At 40.2% G+C, this 27215-nt stretch overlaps 1 protein-coding gene across 3 annotated transcripts in view; it reads left to right on the plus strand.

The window, feature by feature from the left end:
- Positions 1-27215, plus strand: part of ano2b (anoctamin 2b) — a 122671-nt gene that overhangs the window by 15051 nt on the left and 80405 nt on the right. For all 3 annotated transcript variants that reach the window (XM_047390177.1, XM_047390178.1, XM_047390179.1), the window contains 4 exons: positions 21110-21208; positions 22554-22705; positions 25047-25101; positions 25189-25240. In XM_047390177.1, coding sequence (XP_047246133.1) covers positions 21110-21208; positions 22554-22705; positions 25047-25101; positions 25189-25240 — 358 coding nt within the window. The remainder of the gene's footprint in view (positions 1-21109; positions 21209-22553; positions 22706-25046; positions 25102-25188; positions 25241-27215) is intronic.

A 27215-nucleotide genomic window follows, 5' to 3' on the forward strand; every position in this document is an offset into this window, starting at 1 on the left:
AAAATCATCTGTATTAAGACAATAAAAGACCTGAAATATTTCAGTTAGTGTGCAATGAATCTAAAATATATGAATGTTAAATTTTCATCATTACATTATGGAAAATAATGAACTTTATCACAATATGCTAATATTTTGAGAAGGACCTGTATAATGAATTCTATAATGATGAGCTGCTGCAGCAAAGCATTCCATAACCATGACACTTCCACCTCAATGTTTTAAAGTTGGTATGAGGTTATTTTTCGGAAATCCTGTATTTGGTTTATGAAAACATGTCCTGTGTTCCGGTTTCCAAAAATGTCAGTTTTAGACTAAACTTTCTCAAAAACCTGGGCTCTATGAAAGTCCTTGTCTTTACCTACCTTCTGTCTGGTAAACTTCAGTGTGGCCTTCATGTGTTTCTTAGAGAGCAAATATTTTCAATGGAAGTTCAACTTGTGCAGTCTCTTTCAGACTGTAGAGGCATGCTGTTTCAACATTTGCTAGACAAAACCTAAACAGCTAAATTATAACACCGTAGGTGTTACAATTTAGTGTTGGTCACGTCTTTTAGCATCTTGCCATCTGGTTTCAGGGTGAACTTGCTTGGGCAGACATACCCGGACAAGTTGGCACTTGTTTTGAATGTCCTCCATTTGAGCTCTTTGGATGTCACCTTGATGTGCACTCAGGAGCACACCAGACCAAATATCTGAGGTTGATCTGAGGTAAACAGGGCAAATCTCCTTCAAAATGCTGAGTAATGATGTTCTACTCATATACACCTGATTTGATATGCTTTTATGTGATTTTAGCTATTTTAAGGGGGGATAAATATAAAGGTCTTGTTATTTTAATCAAAATTAGATTTTACTAAAGCCTTTAAAATATATGTTTTTCAGTTTTAATTGTTTGGTTATATAAATTTTCATATTGTTCACATTCACTTTGAATATCCATATATCCAAATATTTTAAAGAAACCCAGAGAGGTTGGTTTGGTGTTCTACTGTTTTTCACATAAGCCTAAATTTCTTTTTATGCAAGGGAATCTGGACTGACAGTGATTATATGGGGCACATTGTAATTCCAGTCTCTGAAGCCAATACAGCTGCTGTTTGGACCTCTTCATATTGATTCACTTACTCAGCCTTGAAATGGGTAATCTTATTTTGACAAGTTCGCCTTCTCTCTGGTCGGTTTTGTGTGACTGTGTTCCAAAGTCCTGCTTTTAAGCCACCGTTGTTGTGTGCATCTTTTGTAGAACAGACAGTAAGTATTACAAAGGCACTTCTTGTGAAGCTTAAGTCTAAAATGACCACCTCTGCACTTTAGCTCTAACACAAAAATGAGTCATTTGCAAACATTTGATGTAATCCCTTAACATTAGAATTTTATACCTGTACTGCTAAACAAACATAGGTGTATGCATGTCTACAAATATGTGTTGGCTGGCAGCCAATTGGCAGTTTGTGCGCTCTGCAGACTGGTATTAATCAGACTGTTGGCTGCTATGAAACCAAAGCCAGTAGGAGATAAGCTCACTGACTAATGGCTCCTTACCTCATCTCATGGATTAAAGTTTAGGTTAAATCTCGTGTTCATAGTAAAGGAATACTTTCATTCCTAAAATAATTGCATATTTTGTTGCAGTAGCAGAATCCTACACACACACACTTTGATGGCTGTCATAATGCTTCCATGTTGGAATATCAGTAATATGTTCTGGCGCACTTCAGCTAAACCCGTCCAAGGTGTGCTAAAGGTGCTAACTACTGTAATGTGACTTGTGTGATGCACCCTGCCACTCTTGAAATGCGTTTGCCTTTTGTTTCCTCTGGCCAAAGCACATGGACCATCCCATTGGAGTTTACGTTGGTGATGGTAGGACAAAAAAGGCTTCTTCCTAGCATCTCATAATGGCTGTTATGACCCCAAGCTGCAGTTCTCTAACAATGATCTTTGGAGATCGCTAATTATTTTTCTCACTGTGTTTGATGACGAGATAAACTTGGGTCCTCATCCAGCCTTGTTTGTTACTGTTCCAGTTGTTTTGAACTTTTGAAGTATTGTTCGTTCGTTCGTTCGTTCGTTCGTCGTCTTCCGCTTATCCAGGACCGGGTCGCGGGGGCAGCAGACTCAGCAGAGATGCCCAGACGTCCCTCTCTCCAGACACCTCCTCCAGCTCCTCCAGGGGGAGCCCAAGGCGTTCCCAGGCCAGCCGAGAGACATAGTCCCTCCAGCGTGTCCTGGGCCGTCCCCTGGGCCTCCTCCCGGTGGGACGTGCCTGGAACACCTCCCGAGGAAGGCGTCCAGGAGGCATCCGGTATAGATGCCCGAGCCACCTCAACTGGCTCCTCTCGATGTGGAGGAGCAGCGGCTCTACTCCGAGCTCCTCCCGGATGGCCGAGCTCCTCACCCTATCTCTAAGGGAGTGCCCGGCCACCCTACGGAGGAAGCTCATTTCAGCCGCTTGTACCCGTGATCTCGTTCTTTCGGTCATGACCCAAAGTTCATGGCCATAGGTGAGGGTAGGAACGTAGACCGACCGGTAAATTGAGAGCTTTGCTTTTCGGCTCAGCTCTCTCTTCACCACAATGGACCGGCACAGCGCCCCCATTACTGTGGCAGCTGCACCGATCCGTCTGTCGATCTTCCGCTCCATTCTTCCCTCACTCGTGAACAAGACCCCGAGATACTTAAACTCCTCCACTTGAGGCAGGAACTCCCCTCCAACCTGAAGAGGACAAGCTACCATTTTCCGGTCGAGTACCATGGCCTCGGACTTGGAGGAGCTGATCCTCATCCCAGCCGCTTCACACTCGGCTGCGAACCGCCACAGCGCATGCTGTAGGTCTTGGCTAGAGGGGGCCAGCAGGACCACGTCATCTGCAAAAAGAAGAGACGAAATCCACTGGTCCCCAAACCAGACCCCCTCCGGCCCTTGGCTGCGTCTAGAAATCCTGTCCAGGATGTTCTGAATGTAAATTTGAGCGAACTGAGGTGAGTAACAATTGCATGCTCTCTAGTCTTTCCTATTGTGTGCCTAAAACAGATGGGTCTCTGTGTCACATCATGTTTGCCCTCCAGGGAAACAGGATGTGATTTATAAAAACACTTCATTGCATTTGTTTTACTGGAAATGTGTGAGCATTATATTTAAATTTCCCCATTCCATTAATCGAAAGTTTAGATTTTTCTGAAGTTTTCACTCTTTGATTATTTTATTGCAATAAGTTATACTTTTATTTAATGGCTTTTTACACATGTTTACCAGGGGTTGCCAATAAATATGTACATCACTGAGAGCCTTAGCTGCTGACTGCTTAGTTTATGGTAGGATTAGATGCATTTTAATAACCATTATAATACCGAGGGATTAAGGTTAATCTTAGAGCTAAATTACAACAACGTGGGCATTAAATAATAAGTGTTAAATCTTATTAATATGGAAATAAGTATTTTGAAACATCAAGTGCGGTTTAATTGAACATATATGGCTAAAATTGCAGTTAACAAATTAATAAATTAGGTAATTTTCATTTGGTGCCTTTTTGTTATCAAGGCAGTAAAAACAAACATTTGATTACTTTTTTGCACAGCTTTTACAAACTCATTACTTTGTAGTAGAGGTGTAAAGAGACACCCACCTCACGAGTCATTTTAGATTACATTTAGATTTAGGTTTTTAGAAACCATTTGGGATCAAATGAATTCTTGATTAATTAAAAACAGGAAGCTTCAAACATAATGCCAAGTTTAGCACCATTAGCAGCATATCATTAGTGGGTCAGGGGTGTCTCAGATCAAGTGTATTTTGTCTGGCATTCTGTTTCTTTTTTTTACACAATATCCAAAATATTACAAGATAAATTACCTACAGGAGAGTCTTTCAATGCTCATGTATCCAAAAGTTAGCCTGCCTGATGAGTCCTTAATAGCCTACTCTGTCATCCTAACAGGGTATTACAGAAACTACTTCCTTTCTTACTTCAAAATAAGAGTCTTCAGCATAGATACAACAGAGTGTCAAGCCTGAAGTACAGACCTTCATATCCAGAGCTCATAATGATAGTTTACACCTACTTCACCACACAGTCACATACTTGTGAATGGAGAGACTTCACTTTGATGAGGAATGATGTGGCTTTTTCACAGAGATCGCATGCCATGAGTATAAAAGTAGCCAAAAATAGTTTTTCATTCACTGTTATTTCAGCTGAATGTTGTAGTTGTAGTTTGAGTAAGAAATGTCCATCCATCTATCCATTGTCTTCCCATCTAATCATCGGAGGGTTGTGGTGGGGGCCAGTGCCCATCTTCAGCAGCCACCGGGCAAGAGATGGGGTACAACCTGGATAGGTTGTCAGTCCAGGGCAACAGAGAGAAACACAGGACACACATTACACACACACTCTGACAAAACTAAGAGTAATGAATTAACTTAACAGTCATGCTTTTGGAAAAGTGTTCAAATAAAAGTTGTGTGGCTTTGTGTTGGTCCAGTGTATAGTAGGATTGCTGTTCCAAAGCTCTTGTATCTAGTCTGTCTTTTCAACTACTTCCTTTGCTGCTGACTATGTTATTCTTGGACACTGATCTGTGCTCTCCCCCTGTTTTCTGTGGGGTTTGTGTTTGAAGAGTGTTCTATGCATACAAATTCTCCTATCCTTACCCTAAAACCATGAACAGGAAACCTTTTTCATTAAGTCTAAGTATGTGTTAATTTACAATGCATGTTTCAGCAAGTCATAGTTAAAAATATTTCTGCAGTACAGGTCCTTCTCAAAATATTAGCATATTGTGATAAAGTTCATTATTTTCCATAATGTCATGATGAAAATTTAACATTCATATATTTTAGATTCATTGCACACTAACTGAAATATTTCAGGTCTTTTATTGTCTTAATACGGATGATTTTGGCATACAGCTCATGAAAACCCAAAATTCCTATCTCACAAAATTAGCATATTTCATCCGACCAATAAAAGAAAAGTGTTTTTAATACAAAAAACGTCAACCTTCAAATAATCATGTACAGTTATGCACTCAATACTTGGTCAGGAATCCTTTTGCAGAAATGACTGCTTCAATGCGGCGTGGCATGGAGGCAATCAGCCTGTGGCACTGCTGAGGTCTTATGGAGGCCCAGGATGCTTCGATAGCGGCCTTTAGCTCATCCAGAGTGTTGGGTCTTGAGTCTCTCAACGTTCTCTTCACAATATCCCACAGATTCTCTATGGGGTTCAGGTCAGGAGAGTTGGCAGGCCAATTGAGCACAGTTATACCATGGTCAGTAAACCATTTACCAGTGGTTTTGGCACTGTGAGCAGGTGCCAGGTCGTGCTGAAAAATGAAATCTTCATCTCCATAAAGCTTTTCAGCAGATGGAAGCATGAAGTGCTCCAAAATCTCCTGATAGCTAGCTGCATTGACCCTGCCCTTGATAAAACACAGTGGACCAACACCAGCAGCTGACACGGCACCCCAGACCATCACTGACTGTGGGTACTTGACACTGGACTTCTGGCATTTTGGCATTTCCTTCTCCCCAGTCTTCCTCCAGACTCTGGCACCTTGATTTCCGAATGACATGCAGAATTTGCTTTCATCCGAAAAAAGTACTTTGGACCACTGAGCAACAGTCCAGTGCTGCTTCTCTGTAGCCCAGGTCAGGCGCTTCTGCTGCTGTTTCTGCTTCAAAAGTGGCTTGACCTGGGGAATGCGGCACCTGTAGCCCATTTCCTGCACACGCCTGTGCACGGTGGCTCTGGATGTTTCTACTCCAGACTCGGTCCACTGCTTCCGCAGGTCCCCCAAGATCTGGAATCGGCCCTTCTCCACAATCTTCCTCAGGGTCTGGTCACCTCTTCTCGTTGTGCAGCGTTTTCTGCCACACTTTTTCCTTCCCACAGACTTCCCACTGAGGTGCCTTGATACAGCACTCTGGGAACAGCCTATTCGTTCAGAAATGTCTTTCTGTGTCTTACCCTCTTGCTTGAGGGTGTCAATAGTGGCCTTCTGGACAGCAGTCAGGTCGGCAGTCTTACCCATGATTGGGGTTTTGAGTGATGAACCAGGCTGGGAGTTTTAAAGGCCTCAGGAATCTTTTGCAGGTGTTTAGAGTTAACTCGTTGATTCAGATGATTAGGTTCATAGCTCGTTTAGAGACCCTTTTAATGATATGCTAATTTTGTGAGATAGGAATTTTGGGTTTTTATGAGCTGTATGCCAAAATCATCCGTATTAAGACAATAAAAGACCTGAAATATTTCAGTTAGTGTGCAATGAATCTAAAATATATGAATGTTAAATTTTCATCATGACATTATGGAAAATAATGAACTTTATCACAATATGCTAATATTTTGAGAAGGACCTGTACAAGCAAAACAAAGAATGTCTTTGAGATGTATGCATTTAAAAGCTATATAAAATGCTAAAAATGTTATAAGATAACGAAGAAGTCTTAATAGTTAGCGTACAACTGCTACCTTTGCTTGGTTTTTTCATGTGGCAGCCAGATTAGATTTTGAGCTGTGGAACGTTTGATTTTCAAATCATAATACTGCCTTCACGCTTGTTGATCCTTCAAACTTGGAACTCAGAAATTCTGACTTTTAACTACAAATGGAAAACACCAACAATGTATTTAATTGTGAAAAAGTGGTCTGCTGCATACTGGACACAAAGTTATGTAACAGCCTGTGGCCTACTAATGAGATCATTTTCTGGCTGCCAGGTTTTCTTCATAAATTAAAAGTTCACATGCAGAGTTAGCATGTTGTCTGTGTTCCTGTGTGGATATATTTTCTGGGACCCTGCTTTCTGTCAACAGTCCAAAAACATGCATATTAGGATAACTGATGGTAATAACAATGTAGATCCAGGTTACTAAAACCGCATATGCCAAGTAAAAATGACTGCTAATGTTTTGAGCTTTATTATGCATCCATTGCTTTATGTTTTCTTAATGTTTTGGAGGCTAAGATTGAGTAATGCGGATTTACCAATCAGGTTTTGTTTTATGTGATACTTATATAAGTTATTCGGTTTTAAGCATTTGCAAATTCATAGTCACCAGTCTAAAACTTCATTAAATGGTCTCATGGCACAATGTAAATTGCCATTGTAAAGGGTCAAAAACATTGTGAGGTAAAACCTAGATTCTTGAGAATAATAGAGGGAAAATAGAATGAAAAAACCTGTACAAGCCAAATGAGCTTTATGTGAAAACGTAATTTCCTCTTACAACTAATAGTTGGTTGTGCCAGCCCCTGCAGCAGCAACTACCATCAGACATTTGATATAACTGACAGTGATTCTTTTACATTGCTATGTAGATGTTTTGGCCCACTCTTCTTTGCAGAATTGTTTTATACCAGCTACATTGGAGAGTTTTCAAGCATGAATGGTCTGTTTAAGGCTGCACTTTGACTAGACCATTCCTAAACCTTTATTGTGTTTTTGAATCATTCAGAAGTGGATTTGTATAACTGGATAATTGTTCTACTGCATAACTAAAATATGCTTGAGCTTAAGGTCACGATCTGATGACCTGACATTCTGTCAGGATTTCTTGCTAGAGCAGAATCACTGGTTCCATTAATTAAAGCAAGTCATCCAGTTGTTAAAGTAGCCTTGACACCATCACACTACCGCCACATTTCACTGTAGGTATTATGTTCTTTTTCTGAGAGGCTGTTTAGTTTTACACCAGATCTAGCACAACACTTACCATCTAAAAAGTTCCACTTTTGTCTCATCAATCCACAAAATATTTCCCCATATTGAAGTATCATCAGTGTGTTTTTTGGGCAAATGTGACCTTGAGTTATTTTTGCTCAGCAGTAGTCTTGGCTTTGGAACTCTCCCATGGAGGCCATTTATGCCCAGTCTCTCTTTGTTTTTGTTAACTCATGAACTCGGACCTGAATGGAGGCAAGTGGTGTCTGAAGTGCTTTAGATGTTGCTCTGGGTTTTATTATGACCTCCTGGATGAGTTGTCAATGTACTCCAGAACTAATTTTAATAGGCCAGCCACTCCATGGAAGGTTCACCACTGTTCTATGTTCTCCATTTGTGATAAAACTTCTCACTGTAGTTCACTGGAACACTAAAGCCTTAGAAATGTCTTTGTGAACTTTTCCAGACAAATATGAATTACTTTGTTTCTATCTGTTCTTGAATTGTTTTTAGATCGGGGCTTTTGTTGCTTTTTGAGATCTTTTGACCTACTTCATGTTGCCAAACAGGTTCTGTTTAATTGATTCTATAGATCTGGCAGTAAACAGTGTGTGGCTAATTTTCAAATCATCCATTGAAAACTAGATTTTGTATTTACTGAGGTTATGTATAAAAATGAAACAAACTTTCAAATGTGACAAAAAAGCAAAAACAGAAGATAGGGAAGGACTGGTTCTGCTTCAAGGCAACCTGTTTCACTTCGGCTTAATATGGATACTTCAAAAAACAGGTTAGCTCCACTTGTTGACAGAGCCTAGGGATTAGTTCAATGACCCATGCTCTCTGATGAACATCTTTTTACAGGTGAGTGTTAATTAAATCAGAGCACAATATGCATTAAGAAGTGGAGCTCGAATTTTGTGGGGACCAATCTGTTGGTACTTTAGTAAGAGAATAAGTAACAAGGAAATGTTTGCTTGGACTGATTGCCCACATATACAGTACAGACCAAAAGTTTGGACACACCTTCTCATTCAAAGAGTTTTCTTTATTTTCATGACTATGAATATTGTAGCTTCCCACTGAAGGCATCAAAACTATGAATTAACACATGTGGAATTATATACTGAACAAAAAAGTGTGAAACAACTGAAAATATGTCTTATATTCTAGGTTCTTCAAAGTAGCCACCTTTTGCTTTGATTACTGCTCCACACACTCTTGGTATTCTGTTGATGAGCTTCAAGAGGTAGTCACCTGAAATGGTTTTCACTTCACAGGTGTGCCCTGTCAGGTTTAATAAGTGAGATTTCAAGCCTTATAAATGGGGTTGGGACCATCAGTTGTTTTGTGCAGGAGGTGGATACAGTACACAGCTGATAGTCCTACTGAACAGACTGTTAGAATTTGTATCTTGGTATTCTGTTGATGAGCTTCAAGAGGTAGTCACCTGAAATGGTTTTCCAACAGTCTTGAAGGAGTTCCCAGAGATGCTTAGCACTTGTTGGCCCTTTTGCCTTCACTCTGCGGTCCAGCTCACCCCAAACCATCTCGATTGGGTTCAGGTCCGGTGACTGTGGAGGCCAGGTCATCTGGCGCAGCACCCCATCACTCTCCTTCTTGGTCAAATAGCCCTTACACAGCCTGGAGGTGTGTTTGGGGTCATTGTCCTGTTGAAAAATAAATGATGGTCCAACTAAATGCAAACTGGATGGAATAGCATGCCGCTGCAAGATGCTGTGGTAGCCATGCTGGTTCAGTATGTCTTAAATTTTGAATAAATCCCCAACAGTGTCACCATCAAAGCACCCCCACACCATCACACCTCCTCCTCCATGCTTCACGGTGGGAACCAAGGATGTGGAGTCCATCCGTTCACCTCTTCTGCGCCGCACAAAGACACGGTGATTGGAACCAAAGATCTCAAACTTGGACTCATCAGACCAAAGCACAGATTTCCACTGGTCTAATGTCCATTACTTGTGTTCTTTAGCCCAAACAAGTCTCTTCTGCTTGTTGCCTGTCCTCAGCAGTGGTTTCCTAGCAGCTATTTTACCATGAAGGCCTGATTCACACAGTCTCCTCTTAACAGTTGTTCTAGAGATGTGTCTGCTGTTAGAACTCTGTGTGGCATTGACTTGTTCTCTAATCTGAGCTGCTGTTAACCTGTGATTTCTGAGGCTGGTGACTCGGATGAACTTATCGTCCGCAGCAGAGGTGACTCTTGGTCTTCCTTTCCTGGGGCGGTCCTCATGTGAGCCAGTTTCTTTGTAGTGCTTGATGATTTTTTCAACTGCACTTGGGGACACTTTCAAAGTTTTCCCAATTGTTCGGATTGACTGACCTTCATTTCTTAAAGTAATGATGGCTACTCGTTTTTCTTTACTTAGCTGCTTTTTTCTTGCCATAATACAAATTCTAACAGTCTGTTCAGTAGGACTATCAGCTGTGTACTGTATCCACCTCCTGCACAAAACAACTGATGGTCCCAACCCCATTTATAAGGCTTGAAATCTCACTTATTAAACCTGACAGGGCACACCTGTGAAGTGAAAACCATTTCAGGTGACGACCTCTTGAAGCTCATCAACAGAATACCAAGAGTGTGTGGAGCAGTAATCAAAGCAAAAGGTGGCTACTTTGAAGAACCTAGAATATAAGACATATTTTCAGTTATTTCACACTTTTTTGTTCAGTATATAATTCCACATGAGTTAATTCATAGTTTTGATGCCTTCAGTGTGAAGCTACAATATTCATAGTCATGAAAGTAAAGACAACTCTTTGAATGAGAAGGTGTGTCCAAACCTTTGGTCTGTACTGTATGTTACCAAATACCAGTCAAGGGGGAGTGCACTGCCCTCCTTGTCCTTTACAGTCATGTGGAAAGATTAGGACACCCTATTCAATATTTTTTCTCTTTGTTTTATTCTGTGAAATTAAAGTGTGCTTGCTTTACTGATTAAACAGAGGTAAAATTATGAAGTCACATGTTGAGTCTGTTTTTGGTCACCCAACAGGATTTCAGAGGCATAAAGATCTGAGTTAAGACTCTATTCCAGAGCTTTCCTAATTGTTCACCAGTTCTTGGTGTATTTAATGGTATGTTATTGGTCATTGTGAATGTACAGGGTAAAGTTCTGCTTCAGCTTTCATTATTTTACAGATGGCCCGACACTCTGTTATACGATACATTTCATGGTGGATACTGTGATGGTGAGCTAGTCAGATCCTGCAGAAGAAAAGCTTCATTGAAACTTGACCCTTCCAACACTATGCTTTACAGTTGGTGTAAAGTACTTTTGCGGTATTTTGTTTACACCAAACACGTCCTCTGCTCTGGTGCCCAAATAATTACAATTTAGGCTCATCTCTTTACAGAACATTTTTTCAGAAGTCCCGATCGTCTGTCCAGGTTCTTTCTGGATAACTTTAGTCTGGTTTTCATGTTTTTTCAAGAAAGGGAATTTTCCTCCTTGCACATCTCCAATTAAAGTTAAACCTGTACAATCTCTGATTGTACAGCCATGTACTTTTCTAGCAACAGTAACAAGAGCCTGCTGTAGGTCCTATGAAGATACTTTTAGGGTTTAGGAGACCTTGTTTAGCATTTTGCACACTCTTTTGGGGTGAACTAGCTTAGACTTGGACATGTTGGCTGTTGTTTTGAATTCCCATCACTTGAGATATTTGGATGGTGTATCTTCAACAGTCAAAAGCACACTAAAGAGTTGTCCTTAACTTGTCCTTTAAAATACTGTACAATGATGTTCTGATCGAGTTTTTAATGCCATTTTTTTGGCTTTAATTATTATTTATTTATATAATCTATTTTTTCAGTTGTTAAAATCGATATTAAAAGTAATATGTCCAAGTGCGTTGATAACCACATTATGTCCTAACATTTTCACACGTTACCCCATAATAACATAGAAGTTCTAAAGCTGGCTGGATCAAGGAATCCAAGACTCTGTATTCTTAAAACCTTGAGCTTAAGTAGAGAAACAGTTGATTATTAATATTGTTGGGACCCAGCCATGGAAACAACATTAAAACTCTGGTACAAACTTTTCTGGAACTTTGAAAATAAATTGCATTTAACTGACTTCCAGCAACTGAGGAAAGGGGGGTAGCAGCAGACTTCCCATGATGCCACTGGCTGTATAAAAGCACCCCTTTTCCAAAGGTCCGCTCTGCTGAGAGGCTGGCCGGAGAGGAACAGCGCGCTAATGTCTCTTTGCTGGCAAAAATACATAAACTCTTCAAACTGGATCCAAAGATGTCATACGATCATCGATCATATGCGTATTGGTGTATGAATGTGTGAGCGTTAGTGAGTGCGATTGGGTGAATGTGGCTCTAGTGTAAAGCGCTTTGAGCGGTCTGTATGACTGGAAAGGCGCTATATAAATTCGGTCCATTTACCATTTTACCATTTAAAGTTAAGTACGAATGAAATACTGTATGTGTATCCGGTATTTTCATTCATGAACGGGGAAATTAAGGTGTAAGCATTGCTTACTTTCTCTCTGAGGCCTGCAGGAGCAAACTGTCCCAGAGCAGTTTCCTACAGAGACGTGGTCTCTACGAAGCCGAGCGGAGCGGTTTTCCCTGTCTGACAGAAGGACAACAGGAGCTGCATCACCATGGTTACGGTAACGTGCAGTTTTTGCCGGCCGACAGAACGGCCGCCACTCCCCATAGCTAAGGAGGTTAGCTGTAGCTAACTGTTTAAAGACTGTGGACGTTTCTTCAAACTTCGCCGCCCCGGAAAGCTTTTCCTCAACATGGTCAGAGATTAGGTTTGGCCAGAACAATAATAGAAAGATTTAGATTGAAATGATCTACACGTTTTTCATTTTATGAAGTTTGGTTTTGTTTGTGTTGAACTCAGCTATCTTGTTGCTAGCAGAATATCTGCAGCACACGTGCTTATGTTGTGTTCTTTGTTTGTGTGTTTTTAAAGTTAAGACAAACTTTATTTAAAGGGTGATTTTAAACAGAAGGTTGATCATAACGCGCCGTCCGCGCTTATGCATTTTAACCCTTTTATTAACCCTGGTATTTTAAAGGTGTGGGTTGATTCTGGTGCTAAGCTATTAGCTTCTTTGTTAGCTCAAATGCTAACCAGTGAGAACACGTGCTTGCTACTAAAGAGTATTTAACAGGAAGGTTGTTGGTTTTCAAGCTAGTAAATAATAGTCCCTAAACATCATTTTACTAAATTTGATAACTAAGTAAACACCATTAAGCCCCATTTCTCCAGAAAGATTTGGCTCTTTTCCAAAATATTCCCTTATAATATTTCTTTAAATATTATTTTAATAAATAAAGGCAGCTAATGAGACACTGTTGAGAATTAGTCATCCAGGAGGTTGGTTTTATTCAGCAGATCATTATTTAAAACATTATTTTATTAAAATAATATTTTATCTGATCTTACATTGTGAATGGTTGTCTAAATGTTGCTGATTATTTCCCAAGTTAGTTCCAAAACTAACTTAACTTCATTTCCAGATTCTTCAAGATAATCCTTGGTTCTCAAACATAAACATTGCATGGTAATGTTGCATCACTCTTTTGGTCATGATTTCTAATCATCTTTAATCAACTTGTTTATATTGTACATAGTCCATTAGTCTTCATTATTCTTTAATTCTGCTTGGTAGTTTAGTTGGATTGTTTTAGCAAAGTAAAGAGTTTGTTGATTGAAATATGTTTGACTTTGAGTTGACTTATTTTTGTTCATAAATTCTTGTATTTTAAGAAATTGTGTGAATTCATTCCATATATGTGCAGAGTTTATGCTGTTCAATAATGTCAGAGCTCGTCTCACACCTTTCTATTCTGTCCTAATACCATCACCTTACTGGGCTGGTATTCACAGGACAACCCTTAACAGACCCAAATATTATTTGATAAAATATTAAAATATTAATATTAAATAATATTCTCAGATTCATAATCCAAACAATATGTAGACATGTATGTTCAGTTCATGTAAAGACAGTTCATGCAGTCCTGAAGTGTGCTGTCGAGAAGGCTGTGGTTTTTACTTTGTAAGTTATTTCGACTAAACTAATTAAGGATTAGGAAGTTTTATCTTATTGCTTTAGTGCCTGGAACGTATTTATCTGCTCTCAGAGTTGGGACTCATCTTCTTTTTGGGTATGAGGTTTTTCTACGTATTTATCCTTCACCCACCTGGAGTTTTTGTTTACAGTTCAGTTTTGGTCTCATATGAATAAAGCGCTCAGTTCCAGTTAAAGTTCCAGTAGTTCCACACGTTTATCCTGAATGTAGTAATTGGATGAACTAGAGATGTTGTCCAGCCTCGTTTGTCACCAGTTGTTTTTTACATTTTTAAGTCATTGTTCTGACTGTAAATATGGGCATTTTAGGCAAGTTGCTGTGTTTTTAGAGCCATTTCCAGATGCATTTAACCAATTCTCTCTTCAGTTCCTCTTAACATGTAAAGCTGGTTTTATGAATTTGCACCCACAATGTAAATTTAGGCTGAAAATGACCTTAAATAACTTGTGACACTTGTTCAATGAAAACACCTGTGCTAAGAGCTCAGGTCACTAATCTGCAGTCTTCTTATCTGTTATTTAAGGACAGTGTTGTTGTAGTTGGCCTTAACTGACCCAGGTTGGAACAGCAGAGTAATCAAACATAAACACCTGATTAACCCTGGGCTGTCTGGACTTTTTAGAGACCTTATGTTTTTAAGTCTCTCTTTGCTACATTCAGTGAAAAATGACTATTCCTCAGATACCCCTTGGTTCTGGTATTGGATAACAATGCCTTACGAACTGCCCAACATTGTATACTGCCAGTACAGGGCAGATGCACAAAATGGTGTTTCTTAGAAAAACCTTCCAATTACATTGTACAATATCTAATCCAGTCTTCACATGTACAAAGCCATTCTGACATTAATACGATCACCTAGTCATACTCAATGAAAACCATTTCCTCCCACCCTCACACCCCTGGCTGCGGCCTAGTTAACCCCCCCCCCCCCCCCCCCCCCCCCCCCCCACAGAGATGAAGAGATAATTGCAAATCATGCTGCTAATTAACCTTCTCCAGGGTAAGGGTATTTATATCTTCCCCTTTTTGATAGAGCGATGAAGAAAAAGGAAAAAGAAGGTAAGCAGAGGAGATGAGGTGGGGTGGAGATGAAAGCTGATTAAGCAGGTGATAAGAAATGATGTGAGAAAATAGGTAGGAAATAGAAAGAAGGTACCAAGTTAAAGAACATCAATAATTCATTTTTCATTTCTTAATTTTCGAATGTAAAAGAGGAATGAGCAAATTAGTCTGTTACTGGCTTTCAAGACGTTTGTAGTATATGCTCTCAAAGTTGGGATGTACAGTAACTTCAGTGGGTTAAATTTGCATGTGGTGTGCTGTTTTGCCAAGCCATAATAAGGTGAAAGTTTTTCATAGTATCTCACTCAATGCCTTACTTCCTTAGATTGTATTTAGCCGCCCTGAGTCATTCTTTTCCGGAACCAACTTTTCCTGCAATTAAAGCCGCAAGTCTTTTGTTAAACAGTAAAAGAACTAAACTTATATATCACTTCAAACAGACCGCTTAAAGAGCTTTTAAGCTTAACCACATTCCCTTGCTCACAAACGGATGCACATTCATACACAACCAGGCAGATCAGTAGGCAACTTGGTTGAGTGCCTTGCACACACAGGGGACACGTGGCATGGTGGGAAGCTGGAACCCAAACATACAAGTTGTCTCTATCAGCTTATTAGTGTCCTGTTTTCAATTTTGTACATCTTTCTTCCAACTGCTTCCCTGTCCCTGCTGAAGACAGACATCCCCTCTCCATGATGCTGCCACCACATACCATTCTTTTTATTTGTAGCACCACCATTCCCTGTTATTACAGCTGCAAGTCTTTTAAGCTAATTATCACCAACTCAGCATCATAACAGCATGATCAAAATCCCAGTAAAATACATTAAAGTTTGAGAATGTAAACTGCTGCGATGGACTGGCGACCTGTTCAGGTTGTACCCCGCCTCAAGAATACTTTTGCAACACACTGAAGTCAGTCTTGTTAGGTATTTTGTTAGAATTGGAGTACTTTGCAATCATTGAATTTGGTTTAGTTCAACAGTTCTAAGCCACTTTTGGACTTCATCTTCTTCTGATCTGAACTTTTTAGGCAAAAAAATTTTAAGGATGTTGTGCCTGTACAGTAGATTGGCATTTGTGTTGTTTTTCATTATTTGGGGGGAGGCCAAGATACTGATTAAACAAATTACATACATTTTGCTAACAAGCATTTATATGTGTTAAAATAAGTCAAAGTCCAGATCTGAATCCAGTTGAGAATCTTTGGCAAGACTTGAAAATTGATTTTCACAGACACTCTCCATACAGCCTGAAACTATTTTGCAAGGAAGACAAAGTCTTAAGATCTGCAAAGCTGTTAGAGCCATACCCTAAATAACTTTCTGTGACATGAGGGTCTACAGTGTTTTAACTCGAAGGGTGTGGGGATCTAATGCAAGTGCACACCACACTATAAGAAATGTTGAGTCCTTTTTTTCGTTTCCTTCCTCTTTATAGTTATGTCATACCATGCTAGCCTATCATAAAAAATTTAATTTTGGTTGTAATGTGACAAAATGTAAAATGTTCCAGGATTGTGCAAACTTTTGTAAGACAAGGAGGGAAAAACACCAAAGCAACTGCTCCAAACAACCTTAACTGGAGATTCAACCACTTAGTGTCATGATGTGCAGACCAAATGGCAAACAGAGGATTTTATTAATAAAATCAAAAACAACTTAAAACAAAGCACAAACAGAGAACTGGACAGGATGACGGAACACGAGGCTGAAAAATGAAGATTAGGGCATTGAGCAATGTAATGGAAGAAACCAGCAATGAGGGATGAAAACCAGTGTCATGGTGGTGAAGAACATATGCAGAAAATTTAACTTTCTTTCAGCTCTAGGTTAGACAGGAGGAAGAAATTGGTTGCTACTGGTTACAGATTGGTTAGAGCACAATAACACACTTTTCAAAATAGCAAAGGTTTAGCATAAACACAATCAGCAGACATCCATAGTTCAGTGGGGGGCTGAAAAGTGTTTAGCATTGAGGAGGTCTAGTGTAAGAGATTCCTTACACTAACGTTATCCATTACAGGTTAATTTTATTTGAAGGGAGGGCAAAGTACACTTAGTCCCCATGTGGGACAAATGAATACATGGATCTATATGAGAGATATGTTAAGGGAAGGTTACAGTAAGAGTGACAGTAAATGAACCAATCAGTCCTCAAAGCAGCAGAAAGCACAGTGTGGGGAGGTGGGGATGTGAAATATCTCAGGAGAGAAGGAGTCCTGGGAGGAGAAAGGGACTCGTTTCATGTTTCTATTGTTGGCCATGCCACCTTTCTCTTATCACTCGGCCCTTTTACAGAAGCTGAAGGGGGTCTGAGGAGGCTAAGGTTACCTGGCCGCTGTCCCCTGCTGGCTCTGTTGACTTTCATTTCTGGTTAGGCTAACAACCAGGACCATAAATGCTCCAGCATATATTTTAAAAGATAAAGTTTCAGGACTGCAACAAATGCACTATACTGTCCCTTTCATTTGCGTTCTACATTTATCCCTAAAGGCGATGCTCTAATATTCAATCATATACCTCTTGATATTATTTTAGGCAAATAAATGTCACCTTTTGTTAATGCATCTTTTTTTTTTTTACCGTGTCCTGTCTGGCAGAGAAGCACTCAGAATTGTTGTCTGAGTGCTGGGAAAAAGCCCAACAGATTTACTTTCACAAGTGGAGCATTACAGCTGACGCTTTAAAGCTCTGCTTGATATTTATAAAAGAAACTTTATTAGAAACTGCTTTGGGATTATTTCAATTGTTACGGAGACAGAGACAGAAATGAAAGGAAAAAAAAGAAGCACGAAAGAGAGAAAGGGGGGCAAGAAGGAAAAGGGGAGAGAAGGAGAATAGAATTGAGGAGAGAAAGAAGGATGAAGAGAATACAAGATAACACCTGCTTGCTTCTACACTTGCAGAAATGTTCGTATTACCAGCCTTTATACCTAAAGGTGCACGGTAATTATGAATGCAAGATGTATTTAGTGGTAAATACGGCTCAATATAGAATATTTGTGTATCTGTTAACACCTGAATCTAAACACCTGTGGGCCTGAATGTGAGCGCGCTTGTATATACAAGGTTTCTCCATAAAAATATGCAATAGTGAGTGTGAGGAGCCACAGACCCGCCCCCTGGACCCGGGACAGATACGGAGAAGATCCAAGCCACAGACATCCAAAGGCCCCCCAGAGAACCACCGAAGGGACTACTGTAATCCTCCAAGAGAGGAGCAGGGGAGAATCCCACGGGAACCACCCAGCAGCCACAGTGCAGAAGCCTCAGGGAGCTGCAGTGACGAGCCCACAGGCCCCTCCAGCAGCCGTCTACGCCCGAGCAGATCCAGCCATGGACCCGGAGAGCCGAGACCCTGGCTCACTCCTCATGACTGCTTGCCGGGGCCTGGACCCCTGGGCTCGGTTGGGGCTCTGCTTGAGTGACAGAGAGGTGCGGTAAATGAGAGGTAGATGAGAGGAGGCAAAAATGAGCAGATACCCAAAAGCCCAGCCTTGGCCCCGCCCACATCAAACAGTAAAAACAACATGCTGAGCTGTGCTTTATATTAGATTACATTTGCCAGTTATCAACCTCTTATCTAACCAGTGTTACATGTTTTAGATTAAGTAATGAGATACTTAACAACAATCTCATTTAGAAAATGGGACTTTGATTCTTGGAAATAAGCCCTTTGACTTTCCATTTGAACAATACAGCTGTTAGTGAAGGCTGGTGGTTTTACGCCAGCACCTTTAGTGGGAACGCAAAGTATTACAAGAACAAACAGAAAACAAATGCCTCTAAATATTTTTCTTTCTTACTTGCCTTTTAGGGCAATACAGAAGTAAATACGTAGGAAACACAATGAAGGCTACTAGTGCCCCAAAATAAAAATAAAAAAACAACAACAAAATGTTTGTATTTGTCCCTCTCAAATTTGCAATTAGCTTCATCTTTTGGGACGAACTAATTTAAATAAAGATACCAAGAGAGTTATTTCCTGCAGGTAGGATATTAACTGCTTATAATGCTCTAACGGAACCTTACTTCCAAATCCTAAACTATCCCTTTAATCAGAATCAGAATCAGCTTTATTGCCAAGTTCGTACATACAAACAAGGAATTTGACTCCGGTACACTTTGCTCTTTGGTTTTGTTTTTGTATTACAGAATATACAAATTTACAATTTACAATGTACACATATATAATAAAAAGGTGCATTTGTAACATCTGTATGCTGTTGTTCTGTACTCTATTAAATGTTCATCAGAGAAACAGCCTGGAGGAAGAAACTGTCTTTGTGGCGGCTGGTTTTAGTGAACAGTGCTCTGTAGCGCCACCTGAAGGTGAAACTCTGAACAGTTTGTGTGCAGGGTGTGTGGGGTCTGCAGAGATTTTAGCAGCTCTTTTCCTGACCCTTGACCTGTATAAGTCCTGGATGGAGGGAAGGTCAGCCCTGATTATTCTCTCTGCAGTCCTGATTATTCGTTGCAGTCTGGACCTGTCCTGTTTGGTGGATGAACCAAACTACACTGAGATGGATGAAGACAGGACAGACTGAATGATGGCAGTGTAGAAGATGACCAGCAGGTGGAAGGTTGAACTTCTTGAGTTGCCTCAGGAAGTACAGTCTCTGCTGGGCCTTCTTTCAAACTGTCTATGTGTGAAGACCATCTCAGGTCCTCAGAGATGGTGGTTCCTAAGAACCTGAAGTGGTCCACGGCCAATACAGTGTTGTTGAGGATGGTGAGGGGGGTGTATGGGGGTGGTGTTCTCCGAAAGTCCACCACCATTTCCACAGTCTTGAGTGGGTTGAGTTCCAGGTAGTTCTGACTGCACCAGTGTACCAGCCGATCCACCTGCTGTCTGTATGCAGACTCATCACCATCCTGGATCAGTCCAATGACAGTGGTGTCGTCTGCAAACTTAAGGAGTTTCATGGACGAGTCCGATGAGGTGCAGTCATTTGTGTACAGGGAGAAGAGGAGTGGGGATAGAACACACCCCTGGGGGGCACCAGTACGTATTGATCTGGTTCGGGAGAAGATGCTCCCCAGTCTCACCTGCTGCTGTCGGTCTGTCAGGAAACTGTTGATCCACTGACAGGTGGAGGCTGGGACGTTGAGCTGGGTGAGCTTCTGGTGGAGGATGTCTGGTATGATGGTGTAGAAGGCCGAGCTGAAGTCTACAAACAGGATCCTGGCGTACGTCCCTGGGTGGTCGAGGTGTTGCAGGATGAAGTGTAGACCTAAGTTAACAGCATCATCTGCCGACCTGTTTGCTCGGTAAGCAAACTGCAGGAGGTCCAGCAGGGGGCCTGTGATGTCTTTCAGGTGCTTCAACACCAGCCGCTCAAAGGATTTCATGACCACAGACGTCAGGGCTACAGGCCTGTAGTCATTTAATCCTACGATGGTGGGTTTCTTGGGAACCGGGATGATGGTGGATCGTTTGAGACAGGAGGGGACCTCACATTTCTCCAGTGATTTGTTGAAGATCCTTGTGAAGATCGGAGCGAGTTGATTTGCACAGGCTTTCAGGCATGATGGGGAGACATTATCAGGTCCTCCAGCTTTCTTTGTTTTCATGCGCTGAAAGAGCCTGTTTACATCTTTAGTGCAGGCACAGGATCTGAAGGTAGGGGGTTGGTTGTTTTACGGGTCAAATTTGTTCCTGAATGGGATGTGGAGGGGATGATTTGAGGTGTGAATGGCTTCTTGTCATGTCTGCAGTAGAAGCCATTCAGACGGTTGGCCAGGAGACGACTCTCTTCAGGATGGGTGGAGGGGCTCCTGTAGGCAGTCAGGTTTCTCAGACCAGTCCATACAGCTGAAGTGTCAACAGTAGAAAGGATGTTCTTCAGCTTCTCATTGTAGCTTCTCTTGGCTGCTTTGATCTCCTTTGTTAGTCTGTTCCTGGCCTGCCTGTACCGCGCCCAATCTCCAAGCTGAACCTTCAGTGGTCAAATGTGAGCTTCAAGAAGGGAGGACTTAAAGTGAATTGCGGCTTGTATTCAGGCCTCTTGCTAAAACAAAGTCTGTTATTTTGGATGGTGAAGCTGTATTGACAGATGGTCCGTTAAGCCATTTTTGAGCAGCAGTTGGTTTCAGCCAAGCAGGCTGGTATTATATTTCACAGAACAGTAAAGTATATGCACACAAATATTTGTGAGGAATCAACCCTGTATTTTCAGCTCTGATGTGTCTGGGGACAGTTTTTCCTTTCCAGAACCTTTTCAGCTACATTTAAATATGAAACTTCATCTTATCTTTGTTTCTTGTTTGTTTGGCAGACAAAGATCCATGGACCCAGCTTTACTCGGATCCACGCACCTTGGCCTGTTTTGTGTAGAGAGGCTGAGTTTCTCAAGATCAAAGTCCCCACCAAGCAGGTAAGATTTATGTACCTCTCTGATGCAGTCTGTTTAAAAACATGAAACTGACAGATATTAAGTTCCTGACTTCATATACTGTTACGTACAAATGTATTCATACTTACAGTTTCACAATTTGGCACATTTCAGGCACAAACTGTAATGTATTTTATGGGATTTTATGTGACTGAGTTACACACAGAAGTGCATAATTGAAAGAAATGTGGAAGAAAAACGATACATGATACCTGAATTTTTTACAAGCCCCCTTTAAAATGAATCCTCTAAGTACGATATAATTCAAACAATTGTTTTTGAAAGTTATCTGTTGAAGTAAAAATATAATCAGCTAGTACATTAGCATCAACTAGAGCATAATGAAGAGCAAGGGACACAGAAGACAGGTCAGGGATGAAGTTGCGGCAACATTTAAAGCAGAGTTAGGTTATAAAACAATTTCCCAAACTTTGAACATCTCACAGAACTCTGTTTAATCCACCATCTAAAATCAAAAAGATTATAGCATAAATATAAACCGAGCAAGGCATGGCTATCCATCTAAACTGACAGGATGAACAAGGAGACCATTAACCAGAGAAACACCCAAGACACCCATGGTTACTCCTGCAGAGATCCACAAATAAGGCGGTAGAATCTCTCAACATGACAATTATATTCTGGCCCTTATGGAAGAGTGGCAAAAAGAAATCCATTCTTAACAGAAAGCCACAAAATGTCTCATTTATAATTGGCCAAAAGACATGTAGCATTTCGCTCTACATGCAAAATGCTATGGGTGACAGAAAACTAACACCGCACATGGTGAAACATATTGGTGGCAGCATCATGAAATGGGAATCCCTTTCTTTGATAAACATAGACTGTTTTCCTTGATAAATACTGGGTTACATGGTTATAAAAAGTAGTGACTGAGTACAAATACACAGATTTTAATTTGTCTTACTATAGCTTCACAAATATGCCCTGTTTTGTGTTGGTCTAACAACCAAAGGTTTTTCATTGTAACTTAAATGAAAACTTGGAAGTTGGTGTAGATGTAGACAGTGTATTTGTTTTGTGTTGTGTGTTTCAGTGTTGACAGATAAACAACTCACTAATAATGCAGCAACAGTTGCCTTTTATTGGAGAAAATGTGAGATCAACTGGAACCATCATTGATTTTGTGTAGTTATTAGTCCAACAAATATAAACCCCAAGGAGACAGGGCCAGAAAGCAAATGTCCATCATGTTAAACACACATGATATATGTTTCTAACTATATCATTGGTTTCCACTTAAAGCCAAAAGTCTATGCTGTCAAAGGTTGAATGATCACTGCGTCTGTTTTATTGGTTTTCCCAGAGTTATGAACTCAAAGAAGAAAGTGGTTTTGGATCCAGGATGAGCACAGTGTGGAGGAAACTGAAGCTGCCCTTTCAACCCAATGTACCTCATCAGGACCAAGGAAGTACCAAATTCCTGTCACACTGCTTCTCCAGGGACAAACTTCACATGTAAGAATCCATCCATCCATCCATCCATCCATCCATGCTAATTTATCTACAAAATTCTATGGAATCAGTAAAAAGGTCCATAATTATGGCCCACAACTGCACTGACAATCATTTATTTTATCTTTTTCAGATAATTTTATATAATGAATGTTGTAAGGAAGCTTGAGTACCCAGAGATCTGGGTTTGAGGTAGTGGAATGAACCACTGCACAAGCAACATGAGCATTAACCTAGACACCTGTTCAAATGAAGTATTTAAGATGTGCTTTGGCTCAGGTTGAAAAGAACATGTGTCCCTTGGTAAATTAACTTCTTTCTGTGTTTCCTTAGTATTTTCTTATCATTCTAACTATAGTTTATATACAGTCAGGAAGCCACATGCATACATACTAATTAGTACATATTAATAATGAGCTTTTAATAATTTCTTTTTGCATGTGTTTTTTGAAAATGACTCAACAATTAACATCAATAAATTTTAAAAACAAGAATTTGGTGCACAGATTTTTATCTTATCCATACATTGTGAAAATGATACACGCAACCTCAAACGTATATGTAGCCTGCCACTAATATTTGATAAAATGTCCCTCAGCAAGTTGCAGTTAACAATTTGTATTTGATATCCCACTCGATATTTGACCACTGTTCTTGACAAAAAGGGTAGAGTTCAATTCATTCCTCTGGTTTCCTGGCATAGAGCAAGCTTTTATGTGTTTTTATACATAGTCCACATTTTCTGTCGAGGGAGGATTTTGGGTCAGACCAAAGTGCAGACAAGAGCTCGGTAGCCGCATCATAGTTTATTCACCAAAGGCAAAAACGTAACAAAACACTGCAGGTATAAATAAAAGTCAAAATCCAAAACTTACAAAACACTGTAGGTGTAGCATAAGTCTCCAAGCGAAGCATAAACAAAGCATAGTCATAGTAGGGAAAGGGTTAGTGACAAACACAAGGAACCAGCACTCAACAAAGACACAAAACCAACTAATATACTGTGAGAATAACAAAGGCAGGTAATCAACGGAACTGAGAACAGGTGCGACAAGGAGGCAGGGAAGCAGCAGGAACAGGTGAAACAAATACAAAGGCTGAGGAAGAGTGAAAGGACTAAATAAACAACAGAAAACACAAACTAAGCAAGAGAATAAATCAGAGGAGGAAATAAAGAACTAGAATAACTATGAACTAAAGTAAACAGATAAACTAGAGGAGAACATAGAAACAATAACCTAAGAAATAAACAAAGAGCCATAAGGAGAATCTAAATTACAAAATAAACCATCAAAGAACCCACAAAGTCCAAAATGTCACTCCATGACTTTTTCAATGAAGTTGAGGTGAGGCATTTTGGAAATTTTTCTATTACCTTAATGTTAGCTTGCATTATCCATTTCTAAAATCATTTTTCTTGCATGTTTGAATGATTTAAATAAACCGCTAACATCTGATCTCAAACTTGTCAAGTTCTGGTAAAGGTGACTCCATAATGTTACCTGCAGCTGTAGTGGCACCACTTCCACCCTGCGTGGCTTGTTTTAGACATTTCATTCATCCATCTGTCCTTACTCTTTTCCCTCTTAATCCTTGCAGGATCACATAGGCAGTTGCCCATGTCTAGCAGTCATTGGGTGAGATGCAAAGCACTCCTTAGACAGGTTGCCAGTCCATCAAAAGGCATTATAAATAAACTCATGACAACCAACTATTCATGCACACACTCACACCTAAGGGCAATTCAGGAAGACCATTAAACCCACGTTTTTGGACTGTGGGAGGAAGCTGGAGTACCCACAGAAAACCCACACATGCACAGGGAGAACTTGCAAACTCCATACAGAAAGGACTGGAATTGGAACCCAGAGGCTTCTAGCTACAAGTCTAAGACATTTTAGCTTATTGCAAATGAAATCCTTCCCATTCCCACTGTCATTCTGAAGTGATTAACTGATCCTTTTGAGTGCAGAATGTTTTTGTCAGCATATATTGGCTAATAAAATGGCATTGACAGGATTCACTTGTTTTTGTTTTCACCTTTTTTTCTTTCTGCCTTTCCCATGATTTTGGTTTGATAAAAATGTGATTAAAAAGACACAAATAACTGCTGTGAATGTTTGAAATAGGTATTAACCATGGACTTTAAGAAACGGGGGCATTTGTTTGACAGCTTGTTCTTTTTCTGCTGTAGTTGTGAAACGGAAATGGTTCCCATCAGATTGGCACAATACATTCACTCCACCTACATAAACTCTCATCACCTGATTCTCTTTATTTAAATATAAAGAAACACATCCATATATATCTAAAGGCTTTTATCCACCGGCTGTGTTTGCTTCAGGTACAACATAACATCTAAGGACACATTCTTTGACAACACTACAAGAGGCAGAATAGTAAGTGGGTCTTTATACCCTGATGTGTTCATCATGTGTTCTATAATCTGACTTATTTCCAAACTGATGGTGTTGAATCTTTTACAGGTCTATGAGATCCTGAGACGAACGGTGTGTGTACGGACTTGTCAAACCATAGGTGAGGAAGCTAGACAGTATCTAATAAAGATTATAGATTATGTTACTTTCCATTGGTAGAAACAGGTACATTCATAACCCCATTGCTTTTCTAGATTTTAGATTAATACTTTGTCCCCGATGAGAATTTAAGAAACTTGTGCTTCTGGAAAAAGATAATATTGCTTCTGTCTTGTGACACTTTCAGGTGATATTTGGCCACTGATACCTAAAATTTTGTAGCTGAGTCAACTAAATAAACTCCAAGTAGCCTAACTGTTTTCTAATGGTGTCCTGAGGCTTATGGAGCCACATGTTGTTGCATCACAACCACAAACTTGGTATTTTATGTGATAGACACACAACTAGCTTCCTGTCCCTGCATGCTGCCTCCACCATGTTTTACTATGGGAATGGTGTGTTCAGGTTTTCTGTCACATCTCCACAACTTTTTGCACAACTGTCTGCTGTGTAGATTGGTGGTGACAATTCTGGTTGTTGAATAATGTTCTCCAACAAACCTTTAAGGCCTTCACAGAATGGCTGATTAAATAAAAATAAGTGCATTCTTGAAAAAAAAAACAACATTCACACATCATTCTGCTGCCACCACCATTTTTCTGAAGGCAATAGGTGCACTACAAAAAATTGACTAAATAAAAATCCATGTTCTAGTTTTTCAGATTTTTATTTTATTTTTCACCTCTATCCTCATAGTTAAATGATTGTTGCTCGGGACAAACACTTAAATCCTGTTTGACTGTCTCCAGAAAGACAGCGTGGCTCATAATCTGTTCCATCAAACTCAGATATCCTTTGGCACTAGAGCAATTATAAGTATGGGATTACGTTTGCATAAATGTTTGCTGTGGTAAGCAAAGCTGCAACAAAGGAAAGGCAATGGCTCTCCAAAATAGCCATGATAGGAATAGGAGTTCCTACATGGGACACGAGAATCTGATTGGGAAATTCTATGCATTAAATGCAAAATATTTGGCATTTCCATAGTATTTCCCCTTCATATCTGTTTGTAAAGGCATGCATGAAACAACAGCTTCCGGGTTTGTAAGAGCTGTGGTTTCTATGTAGAAATGAGCTGACCCGTTTCATGTCCAGTGTCCACCATATGTCTGGTTGGCTGGCCCACAGCAGCAGACGGTCTCAGCCAGCGGGTACTGACAGGGCTGCAGGGAACGAACTGGTAGAGAAAATAGAGCTTCATCTCTGCCTAACCTTGCTTCTCTCGGTTCCCTTCATTCTCAGTGGATCATTGCTGTTCAGAACACACATTCAGACACACACACCCTGTTGCTCTGCACCATCTCTTCCACAAGTGGGTCATGCTTCCTAGGTTAGATAGAGCTGTGGTTGCTTCTGGCATTTGGATGTATGTTTCTTGGGTGTGGTGCTTACTAGCGACACAGGTGTTCACTGCTTGGTAACCAATCCCCTTTAATGGATTTATAATGGTTACAGGGTCTTGCAAAAGTATTAACACTGTTTAAATTCTTTATACATTTTGTAACAATACAACCAAAAACTTTAAAATATTTTGTGTGATAGACAACACAGAGTAGTATATATTTGTGAAGTGGAAGAAAAATGATACATAGTTATCAAGGAGAGGCAAGAAGAGCATTCTTTACCATTTACACATAGTAACTCTGGAGTAGATGCAAAGACTGCAAAGACAACAATTACTTTTGCATTCCAAAGATCTGGTCTTTATGGAAGAGTGGTATGAAGAATGCACAGTTGAAAGAAAGCTATAAGAAATCTAGTGGAAAGATTGCCACATTCCATATAGGGGATACAGCAAACCTTTGGATGCAGGTGCTCTGGTCAGATGAGCCCAAAATGAAAAATGACTCTTTGTTATTAGAGGCTCCAAAGGACTTGAAACTGTTGTGGAAGTTCAACTCAAAGCTGGGCCCTAACCATATACATACAGCCTGACCTATAATGAAATGGTTTAGATCAGGGAGTCAGCCACTTTT

The sequence above is a fragment of the Girardinichthys multiradiatus genome, chromosome 17 (genome assembly GCF_021462225.1).
Source record: "Girardinichthys multiradiatus isolate DD_20200921_A chromosome 17, DD_fGirMul_XY1, whole genome shotgun sequence".
NCBI lineage: Eukaryota > Metazoa > Chordata > Actinopteri > Cyprinodontiformes > Goodeidae > Girardinichthys > Girardinichthys multiradiatus.